This window comes from Fulmarus glacialis, unplaced genomic scaffold (genome assembly GCF_000690835.1).
Source record: "Fulmarus glacialis isolate BGI_N327 unplaced genomic scaffold, ASM69083v1 scaffold12081, whole genome shotgun sequence".
NCBI lineage: Eukaryota > Metazoa > Chordata > Aves > Procellariiformes > Procellariidae > Fulmarus > Fulmarus glacialis.
In genome coordinates, this window is record NW_009193440.1 from 15,734 (window position 1) to 31,070 (window position 15,337).

General features: G+C 41.3%; 1 protein-coding gene across 1 annotated transcript in view; it reads left to right on the forward strand.

Moving 5' to 3' along the window:
* Positions 1–14,952, forward strand: part of KIF24 (kinesin family member 24) — a 24,882-nt gene extending 9,930 nt beyond the window's left edge. The window contains exons 5-12 of the mRNA XM_009587458.1: positions 524–611; positions 2,591–2,712; positions 4,329–4,434; positions 7,173–7,244; positions 8,003–8,112; positions 9,037–11,478; positions 12,407–12,500; positions 14,812–14,952. Coding sequence (XP_009585753.1) covers positions 524–611; positions 2,591–2,712; positions 4,329–4,434; positions 7,173–7,244; positions 8,003–8,112; positions 9,037–11,478; positions 12,407–12,500; positions 14,812–14,952 — 3,175 coding nt within the window. The remainder of the gene's footprint in view (positions 1–523; positions 612–2,590; positions 2,713–4,328; positions 4,435–7,172; positions 7,245–8,002; positions 8,113–9,036; positions 11,479–12,406; positions 12,501–14,811) is intronic.
* The last annotated feature ends 385 nt before the right edge of the window (positions 14,953–15,337 follow it).

Here is a 15,337-nt window from a genome sequence, read left to right on the forward strand (position 1 = left end):
AGCTGTCTTACATGTCATTGAAAGAGAAGATTAAGCTTCCTCCCGCGTGCATCATGTCTGTATTCTTCCTGTATACTGTAACTTCCTGTATACTTCTGTGTGATAGCAGAGGTGCTCTGAAATGTGACTCTATGGCTATGGGACCTGCTTTAAAATCCTGTGCAAAAATCTTGAGAACTTGAATAGAGCATAACTTACAGTCTGAACTTCCTAGAGAAGCCTGAGATGCAGTTCAAAGAGAGACAGGAACTCTAAAATGTAAACATGATAACTTACTACCCTGCTTTATTATATTCCTGAACTAGCAGAAATGCATTGCTAATGTCTCTTTAACAGTGAAATGACAGTGGTACGTATTATAAATCAAATACCTCTTCAGCTCTGAAAATAAATGAATGATAGTGGTGCCTCTGCCCAGTCAGTAACCTTGATTGCTTTTTCACAGGTCATAGCACTGAAATGTGTTTTGATTGCTGCTATCTGAGACTTAAGAAATCTCATTTCTGCACTGTTTCATTTTCAGGCTTTTTGCAAGAGAAGATAGCAAGCATGTTGTTCAAATAGTTGGACTGCGGGAGGTTCAGGTGGACTCTGTAGATCTACTGTTGGAGGTAACCTCTATGTTTGCGATTATTTTTTGTCTTCTACATCCTGATTTGCTGATTTGTGAGATACGTCAGTTGCAGAGATCGTTATTTGTTGTGTAGTATATATGTATGTTCCTGTTTAAAGTTCTGAAATTGGCAACCCCAGTAGACCACTGAGGAGCACTATTAAAAGTGCCTTTATTCAGTAAGCTTCTTGGGTCACTGTGACTTGTGTTAGCGACGTGCATGCTGTTGATTTACAGCTGTCGAGTCTGCTGCCACTCCTTACAGAAAGATCTTTGCAAAGAAATAGACTGCTGGTCACTGCTCCAGAAATTAGTGTCCCAGCAAGGGGCCCTGAAAGCTGGATAAGTATTTTCTCCCAGTGTGATTTCTTTGGTTTCTATGAACTTAAATTTTCTATATTAAAGGTACGTGGATGTGGGACAAAAGATATAAATTTGAAAATTAATAGAACTAGAAAACACTTAAGATTGAGATATTGATCTGAATTAGGATTAAGACACTGCTTAAATAAATGATGGGTGATAACAGCCAAGTAAAATTAGGATCTTTAAACGGTAGCTGACATTCAGCACAAGCAAGGGCTTCAGTTTTCCTTCCCTGCCTGGCTAAGCCCTAAAAGGGCATTGGCAAATCTTATGTATTGTCCTGCAGCAAGCAAGCTGGTTAAATCTGCTCTCTATTTAGCCCTGACTTTGCATAGTTTAATTCCTTTTTCAGTAAGGAGTTGTAAATTACAAGTGCCTGATAGTGTAATTGACTCATTAAAATGGGCATGGTGTTGCCCACTTACACTCCATTTAATTTTGTTCTTCATCTTCCCATTAACTCTAAGCTTTGGGACATGCCGGTGATGCTTCTGCAGATTAGAGTGTAAATTTGCTATATGGTTGATTAACACATTCCTCTATATTACCACTTCCATACACAGAAGAGCTGTTAAATGACTTCACTCTCACAGATATCTTGGCAAAAATATAATTTTATATTGTCCACAGGCCCTTTTGAATGCAGAAATGTCACTGGCTTGACTCAGAGCTTCTGAATAGAAGATATATGGGAAGAGTCTTGAATGCATCCCTAGTTATTCACTATTCATTGATGTTGGCTTTGGTTCAGAAATTATCTGCATTTAGCACTAATACAATGCTCCGGAACTGCAGCAGGTGGTTAGGTTGCTGGTTGAGAACTGGCCACTGAAAGGCATGAATAACGCTCATCTGTCAACTGAGAACATATTGATTTTGCTAGATAATATTTTAATTTGTTCTTACAACCAGAAACAAAATTAATGACTGTTTTATGAATGCCCTGCTGCAGTTGCTGCTAGACTTTCTGCGATAATCCTTAAAAGTTTGCAAAAGAGAATTATCCGGATTTGTGTATTGAAGGAGCCTTTGTCCTTCTGCCTTGCCTGTTTTCCTTGTTTTCTTATTTTACTGAAGTATTGAGTATAATTGATCTTTGAACTTTGTTCCTTACTCTGGCATAAGTTCTCTTAGTTATGGAAACGGAGAAAGATTTTGGCACTCTCTATTTTGTGTGTAACTTTCTGGATAACAGTACCCATCTATTACATGAGAAAGTAAAATTTTAAAAGAACACAACAAATAGTCAATCCCATGATTCTCTTAGATTATGTCTACAGTCTTACTTTCTTTCATTTCTGGCATACTTCTGTTTTTAATTTTATAGTTTGGATATTTTGCAAATCCAAGTGAATGTGCAATGCAACAACTTCTTACCTGCAGTATGCTCTCTAAGCTCTGTAGTGTCACTGCAAGCAAGTCCATATACGAAGTTCTGAAAGAAACATTGAAGGGATCTAGTCTAACTTAACATCTGCCTTGCACCAAATTTTAAAGCTGTAATGAACCACTCCTCCTAATGTTACCTCATCTTAGGAGAACAACATCTCTTTCTGAGAGATTGTGTTTTTATTTACAATTTGCTTGGATTTTGTCCCCCTTATTTTGCAGGTGATTTTGAAGGGGGGAAAAGAACGTAGCACAGGAGCTACTGGAGTCAACTCAGATTCCTCTCGATCTCATGCTATCATCCAGATCCAAATTAAAGACACAGCCAACAGGACATTTGGAAGGTAAGACTAGAAGCAGGAGTGCTCAGGGCTGATGAGGAAGTCGAACCAAGGGACATCCAGGAGGCAAACAAAGAGGAGGTGTTGAGTTAGTGGGCAGCTGTGAGTTAAATCAGAAGATAGGATTCAAAGGGACTTTGAGAAGTTTCACAGTCCTTTCTTTGTTCCCAGGGACAGCGTTTAAGCCACATCTGTGAGAGCTTTGTCAAACTTGTTTGTAAAAATTTCCAGTGAAGGAGTTTGGCAATCAAATCCATCCCTTCATCTTCAGTGTTAGAAAGGTTTTCCTGTCTGGTGTTAATGTGACTAAAGGTAGATGTCTGCAACGGGCATATCCACATGTGAGCACGTCACCTTTGGAGTCAGTAGAAAGAAATAGTAATTTCTGGGATCCAATTCATGCCATTCTACAGAGTCACCTAAATTAGGTCATATGGATTTGCCCCTCAAAGCACCTCTGTCCTGTAATTCACTACAAAGGGAGCCTGACATGACTAGCTGAGGTGGAGATGATTCCATTAGAGATGTTTGCCTTTGGTCAGAGGAATCCTAGTACCTCACCTAAACCTCCCTGATAATTTGAGAGTGTGAGTCTGATGCTATCTGCAGCAGACAAAAAGAGCAGTTTGCTTCCTCTTGTAGCAGCCATTTTACGTATTTGAAGACTGTAATTGTGCCTCTTCTCAGTCATCTTTTCTCCAGACTAAACAACCCCAAGAAATAGGTCTGAGGAAAGAGGTCTATGTATCTATATTACTGCTGAGTGTCAAAAAACTATGCTGACTCACCCTTCCAGCAACTACCATGCAGTCTTGCTTCCCAGGATCTTATTTTAAATACAAGGCAAAACGGAAGAGCCACAAATAGTGGAGAGAGGAAAAGGTGGAACAGGCAGGCTTAGAAATAGAAGTGTATGTGGTTATGTAGGTGGGGCATGTGTGCCATTTTTTTTGTTACTGAAAGCGAGGTGGAGCTGGAGTGGGGAAAGGATCCCAGGATATGCCTGTAAGAGAAGTCAGGGCTGTTACAGAAAAAGAAGAAGGGCAAAGACAAAGATACAGTGCAACAGTCAGTACAGCAGCTGGCACCTAGAGCTATGGAACGTGAAAGGGAGTAATGTAGTTTTGTGGAAGGGAGGGAAAAGGAACACTGAAAACTCTGTGTATTACTTACTACACTGGAAATTTCTGTTCATGTTGGCCTGATTTCCCATTTGCCAGGGCAGTTGTCTGTTTTACCTGGAGGGAGAATCAAGAAATTTTCAATTTCTTTAACTGTGTTCTTAGTAAGCACAATGATTATCTGGAGAGATGAATGTGTTGCACTTCAAACAGTTTATCCATTAAACTGTGGAGCACTCTCATCACACGCCATTGTACTTTCTATTATGATTATGTTTGTGCCAGGATGCTGTGACACTGTTCCTGCTGCTGTGCTTATTTCGGTGCCTCAGATATTTCCAGTGGGTATTTCTTTTTGTTGAAAAGTAGTTATTTCTAATCATTCTTCTGATGTCATGTGTTGCAGCCCTCTGGTTTAAAAAAGAAAAAAAGAAAAAGGAGGAAAAAAAAAAAAAAAGAAAAAAGCCCCTAAGATAAATGCAACTTTGTTTTTTCTAGGATATCATTCATTGACTTGGCTGGCAGTGAAAGGGCAGCTGATGCCAGAGACTCAGATCGACAAACAAAAATGGAAGGAGCAGAAATAAACCAAAGTCTTTTAGCAGTAAGCTACTAGCATGTCTGGGAAAGGTTTTGTGTTTAATTATTAGCATGTATTTTAGGATAAAAATGAACCACAGAATAATATACGTATATACATACAATGTATGTATTCCATGGAGGAGAAAAAATAGCCAAAGTATTAAGTGTGTCCAGTTTAATTTATCTCAAGCCTGAAAGACAATTTAAGAGGGAAAAGATTTTGTGGTGAAAATAAAGTATTTTTAATCCATTCTTACAGCCAGCCAGGTAAACACAGCATGGAGAATGTTAGGTATAGTATAATAAGTGTCCCATATTTTATATTGAAAGTTTTGTCCCTTTTACTTCCAGAGAATATTTGCTTGGGATTGCCATATTTGTCTCATAAAAGCACATCTGTTCCTGCTGCTTATTTTCACCACTTGAACTCAGACTTCTCTTTCAAATCAGGAATAAAGGACTTAAATACTGAAGAGCATAGAAACTAGCAGTTCGTGTGTGGGGAGAAAGGAACAAGAAGAAATGCACTCGTAATACAAACTGCGTTTCGTAAATGTACAGAGTTACGTAAAGAGGGACAAGGAGCAGAGAAATGCCATCTAAGATAAAGCAGAAGTGCCTCTAAGTATAAATTGTGCAGAAGACTTTGCACCTCCTTTAATTCAAATGAACAAAGCTCACTGATGACTGAGGGCTTCTCCAAGTGAGACTGAAGGTGATATGGAATCAATGAGTATGAGCCAACAGTGCAGAAGTTAGTACACACAACTGTACTTCTTAGTGTGCTGTAAATAGGAGGTGCCTTGCTCTGTTTTGAGAATGTAGAATGCTCTTTTGCACAGAGGCTTTCCTGCTGTGGAATATCAGCATTCATACTGGGAAACAGCATGTAAACTGAATGTGTTTCTGTACTTCACGCTTTCTTGAGTACTTGCTAGTGAATAACTGAGTGGCATGGGGAGTCAGGACCTGAATAGAAAGGATTCCTGAGAAGTGAGGCTGAATATAAGCTCATGAAACTCTTTTAAAAGGAACTTTAAAATCAGAGTGTGTGTATTTTTCGTATTGTGTGAAGCTGAGTAAATACCTAGGCAGTCCACAAGTAGTGACTGAATGAACTATAAAAAGGCATCTTTGGGTAAGTCTACACGACCTGCAGCCTGTAAAACGTAGTTCTGACCTCAATGATCAGAACGCTCTCTTCAGGCTTTAAAACACATGAAATTCGCAATTTGCTGCTGGTTTGAATATTCATGTTGATGTCAAGTAGAAGATATTCAAATACTGCAATTATGAGAAGCAGAATAAAAAATTAGAATAGTTTGATCTCTTACTTGTTAGAGGTGTGATTTTTAATCAAATGCAGTAAAAGTGAGAAATACGTGTCATTTTAAGTGGGTGTATGTAGAATGTAGAAAGGCTTTAAATGTAGAAAGACTAGTATCACCATGACAATACTGTAATCTCTTGTTTTTCCTTCGATATTTGCTCTAAATGACTTGTCTCATGGGTATTCAGTCCATTTCTGCCAATTTTAGAGAGCATCCAGGCTTGATATGGAGTGTGATGCAATTGTGCTTATTGCAGTGGAAACATGGCAAAAAAGTGCACATCTTTGAGTTTGAACATAACATCTTTTTCCAAGGCTGGTAATAAATCAAGGGATGTTTCTTCAAGACTATAGGCTACCTCTGTTGATGGTTGCTAACAACAAGAAGATCTGATGCATTCTGTGCATGGGTATACCTAGCTGCTCATGTTCTGTTAATTTTAATGGGAATTCTGTAGCTGTATCTACACTCTCTGGGTAGTCTGTTGCTTCATTCTCACTGTTTTGTGTATAGTTCTTATTAGCCTGTCAAAGGTCACAGTGACATGTTTGTTCAGACAGACAGGCTGTATCTACACTATCTTCTGAGCATGGGCTTGAACCCAGCTCCCTCACAGCTAATTGTTTGGTGCTGGTCCAAGCTCTCCCCTTTGGTTGGGTTTGGCGCATTGCACTGGTGTGAAGAGGAAACGGGTTGAGATCAGCTGCCTTCTAATACAGCCCAGTGTACCCACGTATAGCTGGGACATCTAGACTGCAGATTACAGTCAGTATGGGGAGGAATATGCATGTATTAGTTCATGCTATCTCTGACTAAGGTATGAAAATATTGCCAGAGTGGCATAAGAAATTTGCACTGCTATTGTCCAAAGTGTTGGGTTTTTTTTGGAAGGGGAAGACTTTCTTTTAGAAGAAAGAAATTTATAAGAGTTCAAAAAACTTTCTTCTTAGGGTGTTACACGTATATGAATCTGGGGTACACCTGCCCTGCAAGCTGCAGCATAGTGTGATGTACAAACAATCTAGCTTTAAACTCGTTAGCTCGTGCAGGCAGTGGCAGGTCCACAGTAGTCTGGAGCTCTGTGTGTGCTAAACATGTGTGTATTTACCAGCTTATTGGGTTTTGTATAGCCCACAGAGCCATCAGGCAGGGCTAGCTGTGCTCTGTGCTGCAGCTTTGCTCTCTCTGAGTGCAGCTAAACTGCTGCTGATACCTGAACTAGCTGAAGCTGGCTGTTCGTGGCTGCGGCAGCAGCAAACTCCCGTTGCAAGGGATATCACATAGTGGGAGTCAAAGGTGCATGAGGGAAATAGTAAATTCGTAGGTTAGGTTTGATGCAATTCAGTTCCTTGCCAGCGTGTGATTGATATGTTTTCCCCCCTCTTTTTTTATTTTGTTTGTTTGTTTGTTTGTTTTTTTCTTTTGGTAGCTAAAGGAATGCATTCGGGCGTTGGATCAGGAACATGCGCATACTCCTTTCCGGCAAAGCAAATTAACTCAGGTAAAACGAGCAGAAAGGCAACAGCAGAGATTTCCCTGATGAGGACAAAATTTAAAAAAAAAAAAAAAAAAAAGGCATGATTCAATAATTGCTATTAAACTATTGAAGAAAAGAGAAATAAAACTTTTCCAAACATTAATTTTAAAGATAATCACAGAATTAAGGCCAACTGCCAGTTTCCCCAGTCAGTCCTAGGGACTGGCATGGTAAAAACCAAATAAACCAAATACTAAAACCAATCAAAGACCCCAAACGCTACCTTCCAGACTCATTCAGTTACCATCTATCTCCACTCACTCTGCAACCAATGTTCCCTTTTCTGTGTAGTAACAGTCATGGGAGATTTCATCAACATTTCTTCACTCCAGTTGTAACATATGCTTTATCCCTCAAAACATATGGACACCCTTGTGGCACCTGGTGCAAGGCCTTGTTCAGAGCCCCAGTTAACACTCATTCATTTTAAATTGTAAACAAAGAATTGCCAGACAAATTGAGACAAGAGGACTACCTTTTAAAAAAAAGAGACAGTAACTGTGCATCACCTGACTCATGTTAAACTGCCTCTGTACATATTGCTAATTTACAGGAAATGCAAGGTAACTTAGCCTAACTTTTCATAAGTTCAGAGCTAATTAAATCACTTTCCCTCATATTTGTGTAATCACTTTCCCTCTTTGTGTAAAATAAGAGCAAGCACATGTTTAAAAATAAATACATGAATTGCTAAGAATCTTATTTTTTCCTTCCAACCCTAGGTGCTAAAGGATTCTTTCATTGGCAATTCCAAGACGTGTATGATAGCTAATGTATCACCTAGCCACATAGCTACAGAGCATACCCTGAACACTTTACGATATGCTGACAGGTAGGTGATGAAGCTCAATCTTGCCAATGTGAAAAACACAAAGAAAAAAGTAATGTATGTATAAAATGATTAAATTTTATTTTGGTTGCATTGGAAATGTTGGTTTAGGCAAGAAATGCAATTTTCACAATGCAAATACAATCCTTACCTGTTCCACCTCTTATATTTGGTCTTAAAATTCTCTGGGTCTTGTAAATCCTTTCTGATGACAGCTTTTAGTGATGAAAATATCACTGTAACTGCAGGATTACTAACCTCAGCAATCAAAAGTTTTGTTTTAGTTTTGTATTGTAGTTCTGCCTAGAATGTGTGCAAGTCCTTCACCCTCCCTCCTACACAGGAGGAGGTAAATTACAGGCTGCGCAATGCTGGGGTTAAGAGGACAAGAGATGCTTAAGGGGAAGAGGAATAAGGAAACAGTTGAGGGGATAGGGTGATACCAATTAAGCAGCTTTTCACAGTTGCAGTGATGAGTCTTATCCAGGAGCACTGTAGCCCTGTACACATATCACCCAAGCTAATTAGCCCCACTGCAACTACTCCAAAAGTCCCAGTTTGTGTCTTGTGGGGCTCTATGATGTGCTGTGGAGAGTTCTAGCTTGTCTTGAGCTGGCACTGTGCCATGCTGCATTACAAAGTACGGAAATGCAACCCCCTTCCACTGAAACAGAGGACATCTTCACTCATTTGACCTGTTACGTACTGTTCAAGGAAGCACTTCAAAATACTGCTATAAACCTTTCCAGAAATTCAGGCACTTTGGCAGAGAGGTTTTGATGCCTGCATGGATCACTGACAATTAAAACAGAAATCATGACATTGAATTCAGTGTTTAGCCTTAATATGTGAAAGCATTAGTTTGTTCTGAAGACACTGTTATTTATCTGAAAGCATGACATCTTCTAAAGCCAGCCTCATTTACAGGGTCAAAGAGCTGAAGAAAGGGATTAAATGTTCTACCCCTGTCACAAACAGGCGTCGGACAGCTGGAAACGTATCTCCAAAACGTGTCCAAAACTCTCCCTCTTTGCCACCTGGGGAAAAGAGCTCTCCAAAGAAAGTGAAGCTAGGCCTCCAGCATCCCTCAAATACTACAAAAGCAAAGGCATGTCCTGCAGCACTCCAGCCACCGAGTGCCCCTTTTATCTCTACCCCCAGGGGAATCCACAAAGGACATGCCTACAAAGGAAATTCCAGCTCACTGTGGTTCCACCACACTAGCCCAATTAAGGGAGTCCTACGGATAGCACATCCCCTGAAGAAGAAAACTGATGATCTGTCCCCCCACTCTGAAAAGAACCCCACTGCGAAGGATTTCATCATCAAAAATGCTGCCACGGCAGAAACAAAAGAGAGTGGCCAGAGAAACAAGTACATGCAAGACAGACCACCTGTCCAGTGCTTGAAAGTCCAGACAGTGCAACCTGTTCAGAAACAGCTTGTTTCTAGAGATGATTTTTCCTTTGGAGATGGAAATCTGCCTTCCGACGGCAGACAGGAATGGGGAAACTCCTTTCCTAAACAATGTGTTGAAACCTGGACAAATCTGCCTCCATTTCAGAAGGAAAGGGAAGAGCATTTACGTCTTTATCACCAGCAGTTTCAGCAGCCACCTATTCTACAGCAAAAATTGAACTATCAACCTCTTGAGAGGTTTTTAATGCAGTACAAGCCCCAGGAGATTCAAGTGAAGCAGGAGCTGAGCCTTACTCCCACAGAAGTACAGAGCAAAGAGGGGATGCAGCTGGAAGATCTGGATGACAGTGATTTCAGTGAAGATTCTTTCTCACCTGTCTGTAGTCAAAAGAGCGTGAAAAGAAGAAACACCAACAAATGCAGTCAACATTCATTTTTCCTTCATCAAAGAGAACAAGGAAGTGAAGAAGAGCAAAAAGACCAAAAGCGACAGGATTTATTTTTTAAATATGCAATACCCATGCAAGAACATGAACTAGATGACAGCTGGGATTGTAGAGAGGGCAGCCCAAAGACAGAGGAATCCATTAAAAATGCAGGCTGCAGCACAACTCCATCAGACTGGAGCTATGACTTAACTATTGAGTCCTCTCCAAGCAATACTGCAGAAAAACCTTACTGCCTGCAGGAAGATCCTGCTTGTACCTGGAAAAATGGCAAAGATTTCTTAGCTGATCACAAACAGTACAAATCCAAACACAGATGTCTCGTTTACTCCAGTGAAGCCACCTTAACTCCAGAAAAGGATGCTTCAGACTCATATGTTTCTCCTGTATTGAAATCGGGAACTCCAGAGTGCAAAGAGATTGACCTACAGCATGAAGAGAAGGAAGAATCCACTTTGGATAGACAGGCTGCCCTTGCAGGAGATATAAAATGGAAAGCTCAAAAAAATGGAGTTAACCATTGTGGATCTTCCAGTTGTTCCTCAGAATTCACTTCTGAGCTAATGGCCCCTCTCACAGTATCCCTTCTTGACTACAAGGAAACAACTGATACAGAGAAAGTGTCTTCTAACCAAGAGAAGTCCCCCCGTGTGAAGCAGATGTTGGACAGGAACATACATGGCTCCCAGAAAAGGTTTGAGGAAGAGGGCTGGCAGTGTACAAGAAGCAGAGCTCTGACAGACAGCATGCTGGAACTGGGGGAGCAAATGCGTCGTGGTGGAAGACATTGTGCCCTGCTGCGTTCCCCACAAACAGGGGACAAGTGGCTTTCACCCGCCTGCTGTGATGTGAAGGCATGCTGCTGCCTTCTGGGCTCAAGCTTACCAAAGCAAGGAGTTGTTCACAGTTTATTTGTTGGATGTGACCTGACAGAAACATCCACAGCTGAATCCATGGGCTCCAGGGGAGAGAGAGAGGGTGGTTTGTTTCTCAGTAACTCAAAATGCAAAGAATACTCAGGTGGCAGACAGTGTGATGCTGATGTTAAAGATAATACTGGTAATTCAGGAAAATCTAACTCAAATCAAGGACCCAGTGTTGAGCCCATGGCTCAGGAAATAAATGCTAATATACCTGAAAAGAGCTATTTTTCAGGTGCACCATGCTTTCTCAGTGTAGGAAATATGGATTATGCAGTCCAGTCCCCCTCTCAAGAAAGCAGCCTGCTGTTGCAGCCCAAGTCAGGACTGAGGAACGAGGACTTCAGTCATTCTGAAGACCCAGCCAAGTCATCGTTCAGCAGTGAGGAAATAGGGTTGCTAAAAAACAAGTTAATGCAGAGTATTTTTACACAAGAGACTTTTGCTGTGGATTCAGGATCTGCAACCAAAGATAATAAGCCATTAGCAAATGCAAAGAGCCCCTCAGGCATGTCCAACAGCAGCTCTCCAAGTACTACATCAGAGATGGGAAAATGGCAGAGGGAAGCCCTAGAAAAGGCACAGTAAGTCTTGCTTGTCACTGAAGTTTGTCATGAAGCTCAAAAGTTCTAGACACATGATACGTTTGCCTTTATTTGTATATCATACTCATATATACTTTAAAAACTGATGGGAAATCAATCTATGAAATAATTATTTAATAAGATTAATGATAATTTATAGTCATTATCTTATAAATATATGATTGCCTGTTATTTAGTGATATTTTAAAATCTCACAGGAAGCCAATTATTCTATTAGAGCTTCCTAGGATAATGCTAGAGGAATGAATATTATAATACAAACTGCAGTTCTCAGTAACTAATTGGCTTCCTATAAGCTGTAAAGTACCTAAATATCAAAACCTCCCATCAAGAATCAGGTGTTCCATCCCTATGGAAAGAAAAACAGCTAGAGCAGCTGGGCGATCACTAAAGATGTAGATGTAAAGCTTCAGAGTACTGTGAGCTGCTACTGTTGGCTCCCAAGGACTGGACTGCATTCAAGTGACTGAAAATATGTTGTTGGTCAGAGAAACTTGCTCAGAGGAATGAACAGCAGCACTGCCTTCCCGCTCTGCCTGTTTTTCACGAAAATGACGTACAACCTCATGGTTGTAAGCCATTTCATCACCTAATTGGACAATTTTTTTGCTCCTAGATTTCCCTGTGGTAAAATGCAGTATGTGCCCCTGTGCTGCCTATGCTAACGAGAGGCTGTGGTCACTCCTCTCTGAGCAATCCTCAGTCATCAAGATCATTTTTAACCCCAAACCAGTGCAGTCCACTGCACTTCAAGGAGCACTGGTGTGCACTTTCTGAATGCCAGGGACCACAGGACAGCAAGGCTTCCTCTGGGGTATTCTTCCTTCTTAAAGGTTTATTGAGGCCAACAGTAATTATAGGTAGCGCAGCAGGCTGTGTAACCAGTGGTATATTTTATGTTAATCAGACAGGCTGTAATTCGGGCCCATCGGCAGCAGCTGGATGAAATGGCATCTTTGTGCTTCAAGGAAGAGTGCTTGATAAATCAGATGTCAGCAATGGTAAGTGTTTCAGATGATGATTTCAGTGCCCGTTGAACCTGCATAAATTAATCTTAGAGATTATTAACTTGAATTAGTGATGTGACATTCCTCGTCAGTTCTTCCTCTCATTCTCTGATGCCTCCCTGAGTCCTAGGAGAGGCCGCTCATTTTCAGTACCTATGTCTTTGCCAGTCTCCACGCTGCCACGTCCTTGGGGGAGAAGGAGACTGATGGGTCAACTCTGAACCACTTGTTCTGATGAAACAGCTTTCTCTTATCTTGCATCATGGGTACCAGACTGTACCAAGCAGGGCGTTTTTCCATGGGATGTTTTTCTCCTTACAGGCTGGAGCAAGTAAGTCAACACCACACAAAACAACAGCACACCCCTAAAGCATGACACTGGGATGTCGCAGTTGGTGGCATAGTGCCATTTTGCCTCTTCCTTCTGGAAGTCCCTTGCCTATCACACCGCAGATGTGCCAACCCCTGGTCCCACTCACTCCAGCACTCTAACCACTGTGACTTGCACCCTCACAGGCTCTTCAATTTTTTCACCCAGGTGTTTCTTGGCTTATCCTTGCCTCGGGTGGCAGTAGTGTAGCTAGACCTAAAGACTGGCACCTGCATGGCCCCACTACTAGCCAGGCAGTCCCAGTTCTCTATTTCTCCTGCACCCAGATAGATGCATGTCAGAGCTGTGTGAGAAGTTTCATCTCTCACCCAGACTATTAACATTTCCCAGTGAGAACCTCCTGCCTTCCCCAGTTTCCTCATCTTATCAATAAAGCCAAGCTCCATTACTGCATTACATTATCAAACCATTTTAATTCCTATCACAGTTCAGATCTGAAGTACAGCTACAGGGACTTTTGCCTCAGGGACTTCAGATTGGAGCCACCACGTGGCTTTTTTGCTCTGATTTCCAGCTGCGTGTGATATGTTACCAGATACCATATAGAACTTCACAAAGCAGCACAAGAGCCATAAACTGTATTAGTTTTGTGGCAGAGAATGCAAGAATGCAGTGATACAAAGCAATCTTTTTTTTTTTTTTTTTAAGTCTTTTGAGATTGTTCTTCCTAAGTCTGTTGGTCATTGGACACCCACACTCCCCCCATTTATTTGCCCGTTGTAGCAAGCAATCATTTTCTGGCTAGCAGATTTATGACAAGCTTGCCAGGCCTCCCAGCAGTGTGTGAATGACTTATATCCTGTAGTGTTACTTTACAGCATGACCTTTCTTTGGCCAATGAAATCATCTTGGACTTCCCGTATCAGTTTCTCTCCTTCCACTTTCAGATGGTTGCAACTTCTCCAGCCATGAAACTTTGGCTGCAGGAGAGACTCCTGCCAATACTGGCCACATAGTGAACAAAGCAGTATTCAAAGTGCTTAAGAAAAATACGCTGCAGCAGCTGGGCTGGTCTTCATTACAGTCCTGATGTCCCTGCAAGACAGTGCACGAGATAGCTGGAGTCCTGCCAAATAAGCTTTTGAATGATTGATTTTCATGCAGTGGCAGCTGAAGTCCCTAGCCCTGAGGATGCTGACACCTCCTGGCGTCTTAGACACTGACCTGTGAACAGAGGCACCAAACTCTGCTCTCAGCTGGAGAGCAGAGCAAGTCTGAGTGCTCCCTTGTTAATACAAGCCCTACTTAAAAATATCTACCTCCATTTCAGTTTTAATCACAGTTTCATCTCACTTTTTATCCGTGTGGCAGGTTGCTATGGAAGGTAGAGTTCCCCTCGGCTAAGGCTATCTACACTGCCACTATTTCTCATGTCAGGTTTAGCAGACCTGTAGCCATGCAGGAGTTGGACTGGCCGTGTGATCTGATGTGAAATAAGCCCTTCCATCTCCCCAGAATGAGCTATTATGTCTGATCAATGAGTGGCCCAACTCACCATTCATTTTCATGATTGCTAGATCCAACACGAGAGGTGTCAGGAACAGAGTTCAGTACATTGTAAAACTGGACATCAGATGACCAGTCCCTATACCAAATCTTTGAAAAGCTAACTGGTGTAGAAGGGTGATAACAGGTGCTTTATACTTTTTTTTTTTTTTATTTTTAAACCATTGTATTAGCTGTAATTTCACCAACAGATAAAACTACCGGAGTAATTAACCTCGGTATTTAGAGGCATTGACCTTTGTCTGTGAGGGTCAGGACTTTAATAAGGAAACACTGATTTAATCTACTACACTGCAGAATGGAAAACATTCTGGTTTTATGTACTGCTGCAGTGCATAAAATAGGCTGATTTTCTCCAACCTGCTGCTACTGTTGTTCCCTAAACTTTCCTTTTGCCTTCCTCACCAGGATTTTCAGAATTTTGTGACCAAGCTGGATGAAGTCTTGGTACTGAAGTCAAAGTGTATCCAAACAATGCGAGCCCAGCTTCAGCTCTACTTAGCCTCTACTGGCACTGACATGTCCCTGCAAACATCTCCACCAGTTTAGACCTTCTTTGCTTACACATGCACAAGAACAGCTATGGAAACAGCGAGCCAGTGTTTCGTCCACACTCTGCTGCAGAGTGTGGGTGGGTAGGGGATAGCTTTTGGTTTGATGTTTGTGATCAGTGTGTATTTTAGATAAGGATGGAGAGAATTCCGAGTAAATAAGATATGACTACTTGGCACCACAAGGTTTTGTATTTCCTTAATACCAGTAAGCCATATTCTTAAGAATAACAATTCAGCAGCCTTTAAATATCTCGCCAAGCAGCAGGCAGTCCTGTCCACAGTATTCATAGCAGCTTCTCACATGTTAAAGGCACTTCGGTGTTGCCAAGAAAATGAGGGGGGAAAGAAAAAAACACTTTGAAGCCAGACGCAGGTCTGAA